This window comes from Microtus pennsylvanicus, chromosome 18, assembly GCF_037038515.1.
Source record: "Microtus pennsylvanicus isolate mMicPen1 chromosome 18, mMicPen1.hap1, whole genome shotgun sequence".
Classification (NCBI taxonomy): Eukaryota; Metazoa; Chordata; class Mammalia; order Rodentia; family Cricetidae; genus Microtus; species Microtus pennsylvanicus.
In genome coordinates, this window is record NC_134596.1 from 32243109 (window position 1) to 32261663 (window position 18555).

General features: G+C 38.4%; 1 protein-coding gene across 1 annotated transcript; it reads right to left on the reverse strand.

Moving 5' to 3' along the window:
- Positions 1-994: 994 nt before the first annotated feature.
- Positions 995-18282, reverse strand: LOC142837337 (vomeronasal type-2 receptor 116-like). Its single transcript, XM_075952385.1, has 6 exons — positions 18089-18282; positions 16013-16292; positions 14843-15643; positions 13911-14138; positions 4312-4435; positions 995-1914 (listed from the first exon to the last, which is right to left on the reverse strand). The coding sequence occupies exons 1-6, from the start codon at positions 18280-18282 to the stop codon at positions 995-997; spliced, it is 2547 nt and encodes an 848-aa protein (XP_075808500.1).
- Positions 18283-18555: the final 273 nt, after the last annotated feature.

The window sequence follows — 18555 nt, forward strand, 5'->3', positions numbered from 1 at the left end:
GACTCCAAATCACTATCACATTCTTAACATTATTCCCTTTACTTTGTAAAGTTCCGGAACTAGACATAGGTCTTCCTTGGGGTGCCTATTAGTGACATACATTGTCCAACAACTCCTTCCAAAAGTGTTATTTCCCAAGGATTATCACCATATCTGGAATTTTCCCAATATTTTATTCCTCTCACAAGTTTTTTAAGGATATCACTCTGACTTTCTTTAAAGACCCAATATCATTTATGTCAAGAATTTACAAAATATTTATAAATTCTTAGTAAATTATTGAGTATTAAATACAATAATTATCGCACACTTCCAGTCAAACCCCTTTATTGTCATAAATAATGTTACTATAAACTTACATACTGTTGACAGCTAGAGGGCTGTAAATGATAATGTGGTCCCAGTCTACACGATCGTTGTTAGCCATAACCATGTTTAGAAAAATGAATACAAGCTGGACTGTTATGCCACATGTCTTTAATCCCAGAGAGCAGGCAGATCTATTTGAGTTTAAAGATTGCCTGGTCTGTAAGAGATAGTTCAATGACAGGCTCCAAAGCTACAGAAAAACCCTGTCTTGACAAACAAAAGCAAAGCAAAAATAAACAAAAAGAAAGTGAACAAAACACCCAGTTTTATAAATTAATCAGTATTATTTTTGCCTCTCCTCTATCTCTAATCTAAGCTCCTAGAAGGATCTCTCTATTTAGATCACTTAATAGATTATCTAGGTTATCTGAACTTAAAAATTCCTATATTGTACCAACATTTTAGCAAAACTTAATGAGAAGCACCCAGTCCCACAAATATGACAATAAGGAAAGGCTAGTAGAAGGTTTGGTTCATAGAACTGATATCATATGTTAAAACTTTATTACACAGCTTTTTTATACATTTTACAGCAAAATCTTAATATGTTTGCAATATTTAGTGAGTAGATAGCTACTTTGTCATCTTGTGGATGCGTTTGCAGTTTTTAGTAAACTAGATAAATTTAATGAATATATTCAGCTTTATCATTTGTGACTCTGAACTTGTGAAAAGAATTTATCTGTGGTCTTAACAAAATAATGTAGCATTTTGGGGCAAAAATGCAAAGAAATAGTCCTGCACTTGAGGCCAAGATACAGAAGACCTCCACAGCCACCAGAGCCTTGCCTTTGGTGCTGTGGTAGACAGTGAGGAAGGTGACCCAAACACTACAGAACACCAGCATGCTGAACGTCAGGAACTTTGCTTCATTGAATGTGTCCGGTAGATTCCTAGCCAGGAAAGCTACAACGAAACTCGCTAGGGCGAGAGACCCCAGGTATCCCAGGACAAAGTAGAAGAAAATTACTGATCCTTTGTTGCAAACAATAATGATGTGGCCGTGTTCCATATGTACATCAGTATTAACAAACGGAGGAGAAGTTCCTAACCAGATCCCACAGAGAATCATTTGGATCACGGTGCATATGGGGATGATGAAATTAGGTGCCCCTGATATGAGCAGTGACCTCATCCTTCTTTCTGGAGCAGTGACCTTGAATGCCAACACTACAGTAATCGTCTTTGCCAAGACAGTAGAGGTGGCCACAGTGAACACAATTGCAAATGTGGTCTGCTGCATTATACAGGTGGGTGTGTCTGGATGGCCAATGTAGAGCAAGGGACAGAGAAAGCAAAAGATGAGGGCGATGAGTAGGACATAGCTGAGAGCTCTGTTATTTGCCTTGACAATGGGCGTGTCCTGGTGCTTCAAGAAGACATACAGTACAGAAGCTGTAAGGGCTGAGAAGCATAGAGCCACGCAGGTCAGAGACATTCCCAAGGGATCTTCATAGGCCAGAAAGCTCACAACTTTTTGGAGGCAGTGAGTTTGATCTTTGTTGGCATACTGATCATGTGGACACTTCACACATTCATCCATATCTAGTAGAGGAAGGGCGTTATTATCAATTTTCATTTTTCCCTATGATGGGCTAGTTATGCTAAACTAATGCATTGGAAAATCATAGCTCAACTATTATTACCTTTTTCTGTATAAGAAAATTTAAATGTGGCTTATTCACAGGATTTAATCTGAATTTAAAATGATTATCATTTTTATGAAAGGCTTAGTTCGTATTTATCTTACAGACTCAAGAGTCTTTGATATTTTTCCCAAATAATGAAGTGCTGTTATATCATATTCATGTTTCTGCAACAATTTAATTTGGTAAGATCAATCATGGAATCATACTGTTGCTATTTATAATTTTGTATATTATGAAGAACAAGAACTGAGAATGAGCAGTTTCTATGCATGTTATGGTAGATCTCTGAATCTCAAGTTTGGTCCTGACCAAGGACAAGAACAATAGACTTGACAAAGTAATGGGAGAAAGAGCATCAGACAAAAGCCCTATGCAGAGAACTCCAGGCACCTAAGGAATACTGAAAATGGGAGAGATTGATTGTCTTCCACAGAGAAGAGCACACCAACAGATGATATTTGGATAACAAAAAGTTCAGCCATGAAAGCAAGTAAAAAAAGCACTGATAATGTCAAGCAAGGCAGAGATAGCATGAACAAGTTACCACCTAAATTCTCTACATGGCAAAAGATCACCTTTGGTTTATGTTTCAACACATGAATTTTGGTAGGGCATATTATTTGCCAGTTTTGCTAATTTCTGTGAGATTCAACTACACAATATATCCAGCAGTGTAGATGTCATCGAGAAGCATTATGCTCAAGATAATTTTCCATATCTCAAGGACATAATTTTGAAAGATAATACTGGGTAGGGGCTGAGACCTTCCTTCCAGCTGTGTCTGTGTAATTTACAGCCTAATATATTCAGTTTTCTCCAATTACATTAGTCAGGGAATCAAACTGGAAGTGATGGTGTCTTACCATTACTGAGTCAGTAAATTGATGGGTGTACATTCTCTTCCTGTTTCTATATTCTCTGATTGTGAAAAACAGTGTTTCCTAATCTAGTGAATAAAAGTATCAAAATACTTCAACTCTATCTAATCATTTGAAAATTATATTATAAAATATTATATTTTGAAGCCTTTAGAAATACATATAGGAACAAGGGGGAATTTAATACTATTTGGTTTAGCATCCATGTATTCAATCAACACAAAATTCACTAACATTATATTTTAATTCAACTTCATATATATGCTAAAGAATCCTTGGAATCAATATATTTTATTAATTTAATATTTATGCTTTATTCTATGCATGGTTTATATTCTTGAATATTTCACTGGTTTCTGTAACCAAGTATGTTTAACATTTTGTGTAATTTAAATTACGTACTTTATCTTCACAATCCTTGTGTCCAAATCATATGAAACTATTTGCATTCTGGTATAACTCTTAAATGAATATTGTACATGAATACATGTTATGGTCATTTCAATAAAAAAATTTAATACACAGGTCAAAATTTTGGCATCCAAATGCTCTGTGTACTAGGATATAATGAAAATGAATCTTACCAATAACTGTATTGATCTACCAGAGCCCATGATAAAAACACATGTTTCTAAACCATGATACAACAGTACCAAGCATTCCTTTCTTGTCAGAGACATTGATTAGCATTGGAAAATATGGATGCTTTGTTAGTTTGAATACGACTGGCCCCATAATCTCATAGAAAGTGGCACTTGTGAGAAGTATGGGTTTTTGGAGTAGTTGTGGACTTGGTGGAGCTGTGTCACTGAGGAATGAGCTTTGAGCTCTCCTTTGACCTAGCTCAGTGTGATACCCAACTCACTTCCTGTTACCTTCAGATCAAAATGAAGAAGTCTCAGCTTCTTGAATATTATGTCCTACCCAGCACCATGTCTGCCTGCATGCTCTCATATCCTAACATGATCATAATGGACTGAACTTCTGAACTGTAAGCCATCCCAAATTTGGGTTTTCCTTTATCAGATTTTCCATCGTTGTGGTCTTTTCGCAGCGATAGAAACCCTAAGTAAGGCAGATGCGTAGCAACTATATCCTTAATAAAAGTGGAAAGTAGATATAATCTAATGCAATATGCTGAATTCTAAGATGAAGATGACATGCTATAGTAATGCTTATTACTCAAAAGACATGATTAAGGAAAAATACTTCCCTGCTTCTAGAATGATGAGAGAAAAATAAAATTCATGAGCAGTATAATTTAATATAGGCAGTATAGTTTTCCAAATTGTAGTTTTATTATTTTTCTAACTTTGTAATGAGCGTTCCTTACCCCTGAAGGTCTCTTTGAGAATTGTATAAATAATGCAGAATGTAAACAATCCGTTGATTATTTTGGTAAAGTGTATTCTTACTTGTCATGTTTGAAATTTCATTTTCAGGACACGGGTTGCAATCAAAACAGCAGATAGCCCTCCCCTCTTGAGGGAATTTTCTTAGTCCTGGACGGCAAGGCATACTGCATATCGAGGGCGGAGTCTATGGTAAATCACATACATTTCACAAATTGAGTTTAACGCATATGAGAAAAGCAGCAGTGATTGACGGCGTGGAGTAACTGAAAAAAAAAACCCTTTTACAGACATGTATACTATTATGAAACATAATTTTCATGTCTTTTCTGTGTCTCTTTTCTTCCCAGAAGCAGTTCCACAGTATTCTCCTAGCCCTGCACTAGAACACCTGTTGCAGCCTTACTCCCCCTTCCTACACCTGCTTTGGATCTCAGAGACCATTGCTTTCTAACCTCCATTTTTGTAATTCATTACTGTATCCCAGTCCTGAACTATACAGGTGTGCCTTGCTGAAAAGATTGCATTAAAAAGTCCACCAGGGAACCCGTACACATAATAAATATTTTCACCTACATACAATATTATGTAAGTGGCTACATACAATATTAACTTAAAAATATTTCTCATGTATACAAATGTTGAGCAGAAAGTACTCGGGAACAACACTTTTCACAACATCTTCATAATAGTATAATATATCTTGAATAAACTCTAAGCAAATAAAGGAAATTCTTCTCTTATAAAAACTTCAGGGGGGCGGGCTAACCAAGCAGCACGGAGTTTTGATCTGGGCACCCAGTGAAACACCATTGTGGTGAGTGAGTGCAGCGGCACCCGGGAACAGCCCGCCTACACTTCCTGGCCATCCTAAAGGGGCTATACTGCCCAATACCCCCTCTCTCTTCCTATCCCATCCAGCTTACATCCAGATCCCCCCACCCCCTGTCTCCCTCCCTCCCTCCCTCCCTTCTTTGGCGGCAGAGCGCCTCCCAGCTCAGCCTGCTTGGGCTCTGGGACCGAACCCGAAGCGTAGGGAAAAGGGGAGGGCTGTAGCTCCTTTGTCCCCATAGCCTGCCTGCAGCAAGCTGGGTGGGCCCTTTGTTTGCGAGCTAACCAAGCAGCAAGGAGATCCGATCTGGACACCAGGAGAAACATCACCGGGGAGTGACATCACTGGGAAGGTACATCAGTGGGCAAGAAGACCTGATCCTGTAAAAGAAGATCCATAGGAGAGTATTGGGAGGAAGAGATGGGGATATGCCAATGCAAGAATTCACCCAACAATCTGAAAAACAACACGAAACCACCAGAAGCCAGTGACCTCACAACAGGAGGACATGATCACCTTAATCAAGAAGAAGTAGAAAAAACTGACTTCATGAAAGTGACTGACACCCTTAAACAGAATATAAAAAACGCCCTTATAGAAATGGATGAGAAGTATAACAGAAAGTTCGAGGAATTGAGTAAATCAGTGAATGATACCCTAGGAAACCAAGGAAAAACAATCAAGCAGATAATGGAAACAGTTCATGACTTGAAAACTGAAATGGAGGCAAAGAAGAAAACACAAACAGAGGGCCGGCTGGACATGGAAAATCTAGGTAAACGAATAGAGACTACAGAAACAAGCATAACCAGCAGAATACAAGAGATAGAAGAAAGAATCTCGCATAGAGAAAATAAACGCACTGATCAAAGAAAATAGCAAGTCCAACAAACTCTCATCACAAAACATTCAGGAAATATGGGACACAATAAAAAGACCAAACCTAAGAATCATTGGAGTAGAAGAAGGAGAAGAAATGCAGCCAAAGGTCCAGAAAATATACTTAATAAAATTATAGAAGAAAACTTTCCCAACCTGAAAAAGGGTGTACCTAGGAAGGTTCAAGAATCATACAGAACACCAAATAGGCTGGATCAAAAAAAAAATCCACTCGCCATATAATAATCAAAACACAAAATATACAGAATAAAGAAAGAATATTAAGAGCCGCAAAGGAAAAAGGCCAAGTTACTTATAAAGGTAAACCTATCAGACTTACACCTGACTTCTCTATGGAAACCATGAAAGCCAGAAGGTCCTGGATAGATGTACTTCAAAAACTAAGAGACCATGGATGCAAGCACAGACTACTATATCCAGCCAAGCTTTCGTTCACTATCAATGGAGAAAACAAAATTTTCCAGGATAAAAACAAATTTAAACAATATGTAACCACAAATCCAGCCTTACAGAAAATAATAGAAGGAAAATCACTAACCAAGGAGTCCAACAATGCCCACAATAACTCAGTCATCTAGAGACCCTTCACCAGCGCAACTCAAAGAAGGGAAACACACAAACCCTACTACTAAAAAAGTGACCAGAGTTAACAACCACTGGTCATTAATATCACTTAATGTCAATGGGCTCAACTCACCTATAAAAAGGCACAGGCTAAGAGATTGGATATGAAAACAGGATCCAACATTCTGCTGTCTACAAGAAACACACCTCAACCACAAAGACAGGCACCTACTCAGAGTAAAGGGCTGGGAAAAGGCTTATCAAGCAAATGGACCTAAGAAACAAGCAGGTGTGGCCATACTAATTTCTAACAAAGTTGACTTCAAACTTAAATCAATCAGAAGAGATGGAGAGGGACATTTTATACTCATAACAGGAACAATTCATCAGGAAGAAGTCTCAGTCCTGAATATCTATGCCCCTAATATAAAAGCACCCACGTACGTAAAAGAAATATTGCTAAAATTCAAGGCAGCCATCAAACCACACACACTAATAGTAGGAGACTTCAACACTCCTCTCTCACCAATGAACAGGTCAATCAGACAGAAACCTAACAGAGAAATTGGAGAATTAATGGAGGTAATGAAGCAAATGGACTTAACAGACATCTATAGATTATTCCACCCGAACAGGAAAGAATATACCTTCTTCTCTGCAGCTCATGGAACCTTCTCGAAAATTGACCACATACTCGGTAGCAAAGCTAACTTGCACAGTTACAAAAAAAATCACTAACCACCTGTGTCTTATCAGATCACCATGGATTAAAGTTAGAATTCAACAACAATGCTACCCCCAGAAAGCCTACAAACTCATGGAAACTGAACAGTCAACTACTGAACCATACCTGGATTAAGGAAGAAATAAAGAAAGAAATTAAAGTCTTCCTTGAATTCAATGAAAATAAAGAAACAACATACTCGAACTTATGGGACGCTATGAAAGCAGTCCTAAGAGGAAAGTTCATAGCACTAAGTGCCCACTTAAAGAAAACAGAGAAAGCACATATTGGAGACTTAACAGCCCACCTGAAAGCTCTAGAAAAAAAAGAAGCAGACTCACCTAGGAGGAGTAGAAGACTGGAAATAATCAAACTGAGGGCTGAAATCAACAAAATAGAAACACAGAAAACAATCCAACGAATCAATGAATCAAAAAGCTGGTTCCTGGAGAAAATCAACAAGATTGACAAACCCCTATCCAAACTAGTCAAACGGCAGAGAGAAAATTTGCAAATTAATAAGATCAGAAATGAAAAGGGGGACATAACCACAAACACAGAGGAAATTCAGAGAGTCATTAGATCTTACTACAAAAGCCTGTATGCCACAAAACTGGAAAATGTAAAAGAATTGGACACTTTTTTAGATAAATACGATTTACCAAAATTAAACCAGGACCAGGTGAACAATCTAAACAGACCTGTCAGTCGCGAAGAATTAGAAGCTGTTATCAAAAACCTCCCTACCAAAAAAAGCCCAGGGCCAGATGGGTTCAATGCGGAATTCTACCAGAACTTCCAAGAAGACCTAATTCCTATACTCCTCAATGTATTCCACAATATAGAAACAGAAGGGTCATTACCAAATTCCTTTTATGAAGCTACAGTTACTCTGATACCAAAACCACACAAAGACTCAACCAGGAAAGAGAATTACAGGCCAATCTCACTCATGAATATCGACGCAAAAATCCTCAACAAAATACTGGCAAACCGAATCCAAGAACACATCCGAAAAATTATACATTATGATCAAGTAGGCTTCATTCCTGAGATGCAGGGCTGGTTCAACATACGAAAATCTATCAATGTAATCCAGCATATAAATAAACTGAAAGAAAAAACCATATGATCATTTCATTAGATGCAGAAAAAGCATTCGACAATATTCAACATCCATTTATGTTAAAGTCTTGGAGAGATTAGGGATACAAGGGTCATACCTAAATATAATAAAAGCTATATACAGCAAGCCGACAGCTAACATCAAATTAAACGGAGAGAAACTCAAAGCCATCCTGCTTAACTCAGGAACACGACAAGGCTGTCCACTCTCTCCATACCTCTTCAATATAGTGCTTGAAGTTCTAGCAATAGCAATAAGACAACATAATGGGATCAAGGGAATTCAAATTGGAAAGGAAGAAGTTAAACTTTCGTTATTTGCAGATGATATGATAGTGTACTTAAGCGACCCCCAAAACTCCACCAAAGAACTCTTACAGCTGATAAACAGCTTTAGTAACGTGGCAGGATACAAGATCAACTCCAAAAAATCAGTCGCCCTCTTATACACAAAGGATATGCAAGCAGAGAGGGAAATCAGAGAAGCTTCTCCATTCACGATAGCCACAAACAGCATAAAATATCTTGGGGTAAATCTAACCAAGGAAGTGAAAGATCTATTTGACAAGAACTTTAAGGCATTGAAGAAAGAAATTGAGGAGGATACCAAAAAATGGATGGACATCCCTTGCTCTTGGATTGGGAGGATCAACATAGTAAAAATGGCAATTCTACCAAAGGCAATTTATAGATTCAATGCAATCCCCTTCAAGATCCCATCAAAATTCTTCACAGAACTGGAGAGGACAATAATCAACTTTATATGGAAAAACAAAAAACCCAGGATAGCCAAAACAATCCTATACAATAAAGGATCCTCTGGAGGCATTACCATCCCTGACTTCAAACTCTATTACAGAGCTACAGTAATGAAAACAGGGTGGTACTGGCATAAAAACAGAGAAGTCGACCAATGGAATCGTATAGAAGACCCGGATTTTATCCCACAAACCTATGAACACTTCATATTCGAAAAGGAGCTAAAAGTATACAATGGAAGAAAGAAAGCATCTTCAACAAATGGTGCTGGCACAACTGGATTTCAACCTGTAGAAGAATGAAAATAGACCCATATCTATCACCGTGCACAAAACTCAAGTCCAAATGGATTAAAGACCTCAATATCAGCCCGAAAACACTGAACCTGATAGAAGAGAAAGTGGGAAATACCCTACAATAGATGGGCACAGGTGATCGCTTCTTAGGTATAACCCCAGAAGCACAGACATTAAGGGCAACATTGAATAAATGGGACCTACTTAAACTGAGAAGCTTCTGTAAAGCAAAGGACACTGTCACTAAGACACAAAGGCAACCTACTGACTGGGAGAAGATCTTCACCAACCCCGCAACAGACAAAGGTCTGATCTCCAAAATATATAGAGAACTCAAGAAACTAGACTTTAAAATGCTAATTAACCCAATTAAAAAATGGGGCACTGAACTAAACAGAGAATTCTCAACGGAAGAAGTTCAAATGGCCAAAAGACACTTAAGGTCGTGCTCAACTTCCTTAGCAATCAGGGAAATGCAAATCAAAACAACTTTGAGATATCATCTTACACCTGTCAGAATGGCTAAAGTCAAAAACACCAAGGATAGCCTTTGCTGGAGAGGCTGTGGAGGACGGGGCACCCTCATCCATTGCTGGTGGGAATGCAATCTTGTGCAACCACTGTGGAAGTCAATGTTTCGGTTTCTCAGGAAATTCGGGATCAACCTACCCCTGGACCCAGCAATACCACTCTTGGGAATATACCCAAGAGATGCTCTATCATATGACAAAAGCATTTGTTCAACTATGTTCATAGCAGTATTATTTGTAATAGCCAGAACCTGGAAACAACCTAGATGCCCTTCAATAGAAGAATGGATGAAGAAAGTATGGAATATATACACACTAGAGTACTACGCTGCGGTAAAAAACAATGACTTCTCGAATTTTGCATGCAAATGGATGGAAATAGAAAACACTATCCTGAGTGAGGTATCCCAGACACAAAAAGATGAACATGGGATGTACTCACTCATAATTGGTTTCTAGCCATAAATAGGGGTCACGGAGTCTACAATAGGTGAACCTAAAGAAGCTAAGTAAGAAGTTGAACCCAAGGAAAAACATATAGTTATCCTCTTGGCTAAGGGAAGTACACAAAATTGCCGGGGAGAAAATTGGGATCTTTGGGGTGGGATGGGATGGGGGTAAGGGGAGATGGGGAGAGAGAAGTTAGAAGGGAAGGAGGGGGGGACTTGGGGAAACAGGAGGATTGGGATAAAGGAAGGTTGGATAGGGGAGCATGGAACCACAATTCTTAGTTAAGGGAGCCACTTTAGGGTGGGCAAGAGACTTGACCCTAGAGGGGCTCCCAGGTGCCCAAGCTGAGGTCCCCAGTTAGTTCCTTGGGCAGCTGAGGATAGGGAACCTGAAATGACCCTATCCTAGAGCAATACTGACGAATATCATGCATATCATCCTAGAACTTTCATCTGGTGATGGATGGAGATAGAGACAGAGACCCACACTGGAGCAATGGACTGAGATCCCAAGGTCCCAATGAAGAGCAGAAGGAGGGAGAACATGAGCAAAGAAGTCGGGACCACGAGGGGTGCACCCACCCACTGAGACAGTGGAGCTTATCTACTGGGAGCTCACCAAGGCCAGCTGGACTGTTACCGAAATAGCATGGGATAAAACTGGACTCTCTGAACATGGCGAACAATGAGAGCTGATGAGACGCCAAGGACAATGGCATGGGGTTTTGATCCTACTTAATGTGCTGGCTTGGTGGGAGCCTAGCCAGTTTGGATGTTCATCTTCCTTGATATGGACGGAGGGGGGAGGACCTAGGACTTACCACTGGGCAGGGAACCCTGACTGCTCTTTGGACTGGAGAGGGAGGGGGATAGGAGTGGGGAGAGGGGGACAAGGGTGGGAGGAGGGGGAGAAGAGTGGGAGGAGGGGGAGGGAAATGGGAGGCTCGGAGGAGGTGTAATTTTTTTTTATTCTCCTTTTATCAATAAAAAAAATAAAAAAGGAAGGGAAGCAGAAAAAAAAACTTAAGGGGCTGGAGAGATGGCTCAGTGGTTAAGTGGTCTGTTCTTCCAAAGGTCCTGAGTTCAACTCCTGGCAACCACATGGTGGCTCACAACCATCTGTAATGAGGTCTGGTGCCCTCTTCTGGCCGGTAGACATACACACAGACAGAGTATTGTATACATACTAAATAAATAAATATTAAAAAAAAACAATCTTTGGAGAAAGCAACTGAAGACAAATTCAGAAGATGGAAAGTGCTCCCATGTTCATGGATTGGTAAGGTTAACATAGTAAAAGTAGACATCCTACAAGAACAATCTAAATTTTCAATGCATTCCCAATAGAAATTCCAACACAATTCTTTACAAACCTTGAAAGCACAAGTCTCAACCTCACGTGAATAAATAATAACCTCAAGAGACCTAACCCAATCTTGAATTACAACGAAGCCGAGGTAGTATCACCATCCATGATTTCAAATTGTTCTACAGAGTTGTAATAATTAAAACCATATGTTATTGGCATAAAATCAGAATGCTGATTGGTGAAATTTAACTGAGGATCAGATATAAGTTTAGACCTATGTTTTGATAGAGAAGCCATAAAAACACAGGAAATGACACAAAATCTTAAACAAATGGTGTTGGTCTACTTTGATGTCTTCATGCACCCAAACGCAAATAGAACCATGATTATTCCAGAACAAATTTCAAGTCTAGGTGGATCAAAGGCCTCAACATCAAGCCGGATGCAATGAACCTGAAAGACGAGAAAATGAGGAGCATCCTTGGATGCATTGGCACATGAGATGACTTCTAAACAGAACACTGAAAATGCAGGATTAAGATTAACAATTATTAAATGGGACTTTTTAAACTAAAACATTTATATAAGGAAAAAATCCATCTTCAATAAGACAGAAGAAAGTCTATAGAATTTAAAAAAGGGTTTTAAAATCAATTTGAGATGTGAAAGAGGACTAATATTGAAATTATAAAAGAAACTCAATCAGTAAAATAAGAGAAAATCGATTTAAAATTGTGAAATAGATTTAAACAAAGAATTCTTAATACAGAATCTCAAATGGCTGTGAAACACTTAAATAAATGTTCAATATCCTTATCTATCAGGAAAAGCCAATCAGAACTACTTTGAGATTCATCCTAGACTTTTCAGATTAGCTAAATTTAAAAGCACAAGTAATATCTCATGCTCGTGAGGACGTGGAACAAGAGGAACACCCCTCCACTGCTGGTGAGAGCGCTAATTATACATCCAGCATGGAAAACAAAATGTGAGTTTCCCAGAAAGATGCGACTACGTCCATCTCTAGACCAGCCATACAACTTTGGGGTATATACACAAAGGACAAACCTGCCTACAAAACATTTGACCTAAAATCTGTCCTGCCAACAAATATGGCAGGGTCATAGTGGCACAGAATTTATAAGAGTAGACAACCAATGTTTGGTTTGACCTTTATCCACTCCATGGGAAGGAATTCATAACTCACACAGCTTGGGTAACTATGAGCCAGAGACTGGAAAGAACAGAGAACAAATACTCATTGGTATAAAAACAAATTCAGCAACATGATTCTTAATGATGTTTTGTTATATTTCCAGATCAGTCCCTCAACCAGTCATCAGCAAAGAAATTTCCTCCATCAGGAATTTCGAACTGATGCAGAAACCACAGCCATGTAGTATGTGGAGGGTCTACGTTGGAAGTCTCCCCCAGATTTCTCCCCTTTGAGTTCAAGGAATTCTGTAGAAGTGGAAACAGAAAACTTCTCACAGCCAGAGGAGATAGAGGACAACAGGATCAGACTTTCTGAATCACGAAGGAAGACACATATGAGCTCAAAAGGACTGAAGCAAGAAATACAGGGCCTGCATGGGTCTGTAACAGAGCCTCTGCATATATATTAAAATATTATGTTCGAATTTTGGTGAGACACCTCACTGTGAGAATAGGTGGTCTCTATTCTTGTTCTAATTCATGGGACTCTTTTCTTCCTGTTGGGTTGACATGACCAACTTCAATATAATAGTTTCTCCTTGATTTTATTGTATTTAGTTTTACTGTGTTTGTTTTTTATATCTAATAATCCTGTATTTCTTACTGAGAGACACAAAGGGAGTAGACCTGGAGAGGAGGAAGGAGATGGAGAAATTGAGAGGGTGATCTATAATCAGTATATTGTATGAGAAAAGAACCAATCTTCAATAAAAATTAGAATAAAATTTTACTATTTTATAAAATAAATATGAAGGTTTGGTCATTTATATTTTGTCAAATAAGAGAAAAAGAGAAGGAGAAAGAGAAAGCGAGAGCAAGAGTGCGAGAGCGAGAGGTTTGAAAGGAGTCAGAAAATGAATAAATGACAAAATGCTTTATTCCATGAGGAAGCATGAGCAGACCTTGTGAATTCAGGTATTTTTGGCATACGTAAAGCCTTAGAATTAGGAACAACTCACCTGTCTAAAACCTGTAGCCCATTCTATCATTTCATCAGACATATACAACTGTTGATAATCTGGAAAATGACTGGAAAACTTTCCTAATTTCATCTTAAGTCCAAAATTCGGTGGAAAATCCCTGATGTAGAAAATGTCATATTCTGTATCCAGTTTTACTTTCTGGTTCATGGTCACAAGGTCTCCAGCAGGATTTTCAAATTGTATATTCTTCAGAAGAGAGAACATCTAAAATACATTTGTCATTTTAGTCTCAACTATGCTAACATATTAGGAAGGAAAATAAAATATTTTAATGACCCTAATTTTCCTTAGCTTCTCCTAAAATATAACTTTATTAAAAGTACTTAGTAATAAAAAAGAAGAAGTTCCATGTACATGGAAAGATTCCCTATGTTTTGAAAATACAAATTTCTTGCTGGAGTGGATGATGTCTTTAAACATGCACATCTGAATTGTATGCCTGAAATGTAGTTGCGCATTCTCAACTTCTTTCTACTAATAGTGTTATTTAATCATGACCTAGGGAATTGAAATCCTTAGTTGGTAAAAAATGGCAAAGCCATTTTATATTTATATTATCTTATTTCACTACATTGATAAGAAACTTTTTGATCACATCAAAGGGAAGTATTTTTATTATTGCCATTTAATAATTTCATGAAAAAATATTTATTTTGAAATGTAAAAAAACTGTATGGTTAAAACCGCTGAAAAAAATTTCTTGACTAAGATTGTATAATGCTGACTTGCGTGCCAGTGTTAACTGTATGATATTTTGTGACACTAACATGATCTGCCTTATATGCAGTGCCAGGGTAAAGACACATATGAACTCAGGAAAAAGATTCCTTATTTGCATAGATTTGGACCTTGTGGTTCCTTTTAAGAATCTCTGTGACATTCATGCCTTTCTGTATAAGACACATTACCTTCCAGGAGTCAAGTTCCAGCTTCTTACCAGCATTCTTTGGCCATGTGTCAACTTGCAGAAGCATCTCATGGAGTGTGTGGGCCACAGCATACACGGCATTGTATAAGTTATAGGCTGAATCACTCATGGACATTCCAAACGGTGTCCTAAATAACCATTTCAATAGGGTTCTTGTTGGACAGTTCTTCAGTTTGTTACAATTAGGCGATGGTAAAGCACATTTAAAATAAGTCCACCATAGTTTTACAAGAGAAATTTCATCACTATAGTTTAAAGGACGCACTGTCTGCAGGAATTGTTTAAAACCAGACATCTCAGAATGCTGATGAGAGAAAATGAGAATCCCATCAGGGGAGTTAAGCATGAAATCTCCTTCTATGAACATATCAAATTGTGACACACTGACCCAGATTCTCTGAATACTTAGAGGTCTCCACATCCAAAAGATTAATGGCATATAAGTATCTCTGTCTCCATAGACAATCACTACTTTTGCTGATGATGTCATGACCTTCTTATAATTCTTCATAAACATTTTAAAGAATAACTCTTGACTCAGTGGGATAATAGCCACAAATGCTAAGCAGACATTTTTTCTTTTCATCACTCCTCTCCATTCAGAAAGAAACTGAGTTCCAAGATCTTCATCTGAAATGACCATTCCCACCCAGTTCCATCTGAAGTGAACCACTAGGGACACCATGGCCAGTGCTAGAGATGTGTCCTTGGGCGATATCTGGTAGAGATGAGGAAATTGTTCATGGATACTCAGGTGAGGATGAAAATACCCATAGTAAAGCTGAAAGACATAGACCATTAGCAACAGTATGAAGAAGATGGAAGCATAACACTCAGTCTAAGATCTATGTGTGCTAAGCAAATGCTGGGATAGCTAGAAATTGTGAATTCTTCATTTAATTATTGAAAACTTATCTATTTTTGTGATTATCTAAACTATTATATATTAAAACTTTTGATAAATATTTCACATTTATGTTCCCTTCCATGTCCATTTCTTATAAAGTGTTTCCCATAGTGTTTGAGTATTTATGCTTTATGAATGAGAAAAGACATAAACCCAATTTCTGTCTTTCCATCACCATTTGTACCCAGAATATCATCTTTGAAGGGAAAAATACTTCATTAAAATTAATCCACCCAGGCTTACCTCTGGAGTTCTAGAAAGGTAGAGGTGGAACCCAAAAGTGGCAGATGTTCTCCACCGTGGTCCTGTAAATGTAATTAAATATCTTCTCTCTTCTGAGCAGTAGTAGTTAGGAAAGTATTCACTTCTTTTTGAAGATGAAATAGATTTTATGTGATCAAGAAACACATTACATTTAATGGTAGCTAGCAGAGAAATGTTGGGTAAAATCTGAGGATTCCTATTGATTTCTTCCATGGCAAAATAAAGAGAGAAAATCAAGTTGATGTTGTCAGGTGTCACCCTGAAAACAGAGCACAGTAATCACAAGAGATTAGGTTTCAAACATAATAATCTTAATAACTCTCAGTGTGGGTTCAGCACTGAAGTATCTTTTCTTGACCCATTGCTAGGAAGATATTCATAAATCTTTGTTATAATGTGAGACATGGGGAGGAATATAACGATACTACTTTTTTATATTTGTTTCTTTGGGTTGGTGGGTTCTTTTTTTCTATTAATGGTATTTTGAAGCTTCCTACAGATTCATCCTGGTTTTTTTCTGTTTTTTTTTTTTTTTCGAGACAGGGTTTCTCTGTGGCTTTGGAGACTGTCCTGGAACTAGCTCTGTAGACCAGGCTGGTCTCGAACTCACAGAGATCCACCTGCCTCTGCCTCCCGAGTGCTGGGATTAAAGGCGTGCGCCACCACCGCCCGGCTCATCCTGGTTTTTTTCTGAACACCATGGCTGTACTTATACAGTCCATGGAACAGAATAGATGAACTGATCAACATTCAATCTGCTCACACATATGTACTAATTCTAATCCATTACATATTTGTAAAATAAATCGGTATCATTTGCTATCAAGGTCGTTATACTCTTACACAGATGCAGTCCTGGTCTTTTTTGGAAATGCGAAATAGAATAAATATTTTGAGGTGAGTGTGGTCAGATTTGTGATGGGAATGGGAAGGATAAAGTCAGGGTAAAGGGATGGTAGGAGAGTGTTCAGGGATTGACAGTTGGAACTGATAGTCTTTTGGTTGTTTTAGAAACAGTATAGTGGAAACTTCTTGATATCTGCGAGGGTGACCCTATTGAGGAATCCCTAGAAGGGAGAATAAGGATTGTGCAATGGCCCTGTTTGTAGCCAGAAAAGGTTACCAGTTGTGGAATTGTGTTGCATTTGCATGAAATTTTGATTGATGGGTTCCTATGGAGATCAACAAACAACCCAGGATGTTGCTAAGACAGAAGTTTGCTCTCTGAAAACAGACTGTCTCCCTATTGCCTAAAACAACAGACCCAAAGCTCAATGAACATGGAGAGCTTAACTGGGCCCTTCAATGATTCTTCTATGTTCTAGTCTCTTTGGTGAATGATGGTACCATGGAGGCTACTGCAAGATAGTACCAGGCCCTAACCCAATGATAAATCGTTCCACATCTCATCATTCCTGCCTGGAATATGCACTCAGACAATGGCAGCACAGGATTTGTGGGAGTAGACAACCAATGTATAGTTTAAAAGGACTTCCAGGTCATGAGAGGGAGTCCATGTCCTACACTGTCTGAATTTCCAGGACTTGGCGACTGGATAACCCAGAGACCAAGGTGCAACCAAACACTACTAGAAAAGTATTTCCTCGTGCTATTATGCTGTATTTATAGATGGGTGTCTTGTCCAGTCGACTTCAGAGAGGTTTCTTCAATCACCAGATAGGAGCAGGCGCATATATCTACAACCAGATACTATGCTATATTTGGTTCTATGCCTCTGAAGGATAACACATGAGTCTATGAGGTGGAAAGGGTCATATTAAGGTAATCTTCCTAGGAGCATGGTTTAAGTATGAGCTATTCATTCCTTTCTGCCTGGAAATGTTGATTAAAGAATGACAAACACCAGCTTTCCCATAAACCATTGGAGTTAGTGAACTAACCAGCAGTAAAACATTAAATAAATTGGGTTGTGCTATAGAGGAAGAAAGGCAACACAGACTGATGACATACAGAATTATGGTCTATTTCGCAGTATCAATAGAATACAACTTCTCCCATACTTAACTACAATTAATGAATCAAAGATGTACTTACTTCTTGTATAGATTCTCAGTGATATTGTTATTCTTCACATGCCCATCCTCTGTATAAATAAAAAAGAAACAATGCTCCTCTATATCTAGCTCTTTGATGTTCTTTTTTATTCTCATGAAGCACTTGGGGTCAGTTAAACTGCAGGAAACGAGGGAAAGATTCAGGACCAAAAGGACAAAGATCAAAGAGAGCATCTCTGTCGAGTCTCTAGGTTAGGAGCCTGAGGGAAGTGCAGCATGAAGAGTCAGACAGAAACCCATGTATCAATTATGCCTGCCCGTATCCAGTGTCTCTTTTATCACTGCAGTTTCTACTAAAGAGTGCCTGCACTTCTCTCCGTAGTGTTTTTCAGCCCATTGTTCATCTCTGGGGAATTCTTTAGCATTCCTGGCCTGAGGCCCTGCATCTGAGTTCCTAAGTTCAGGTGACAAAAAAGGCATAATAGTTTTGTTTACAAGAATTATCTT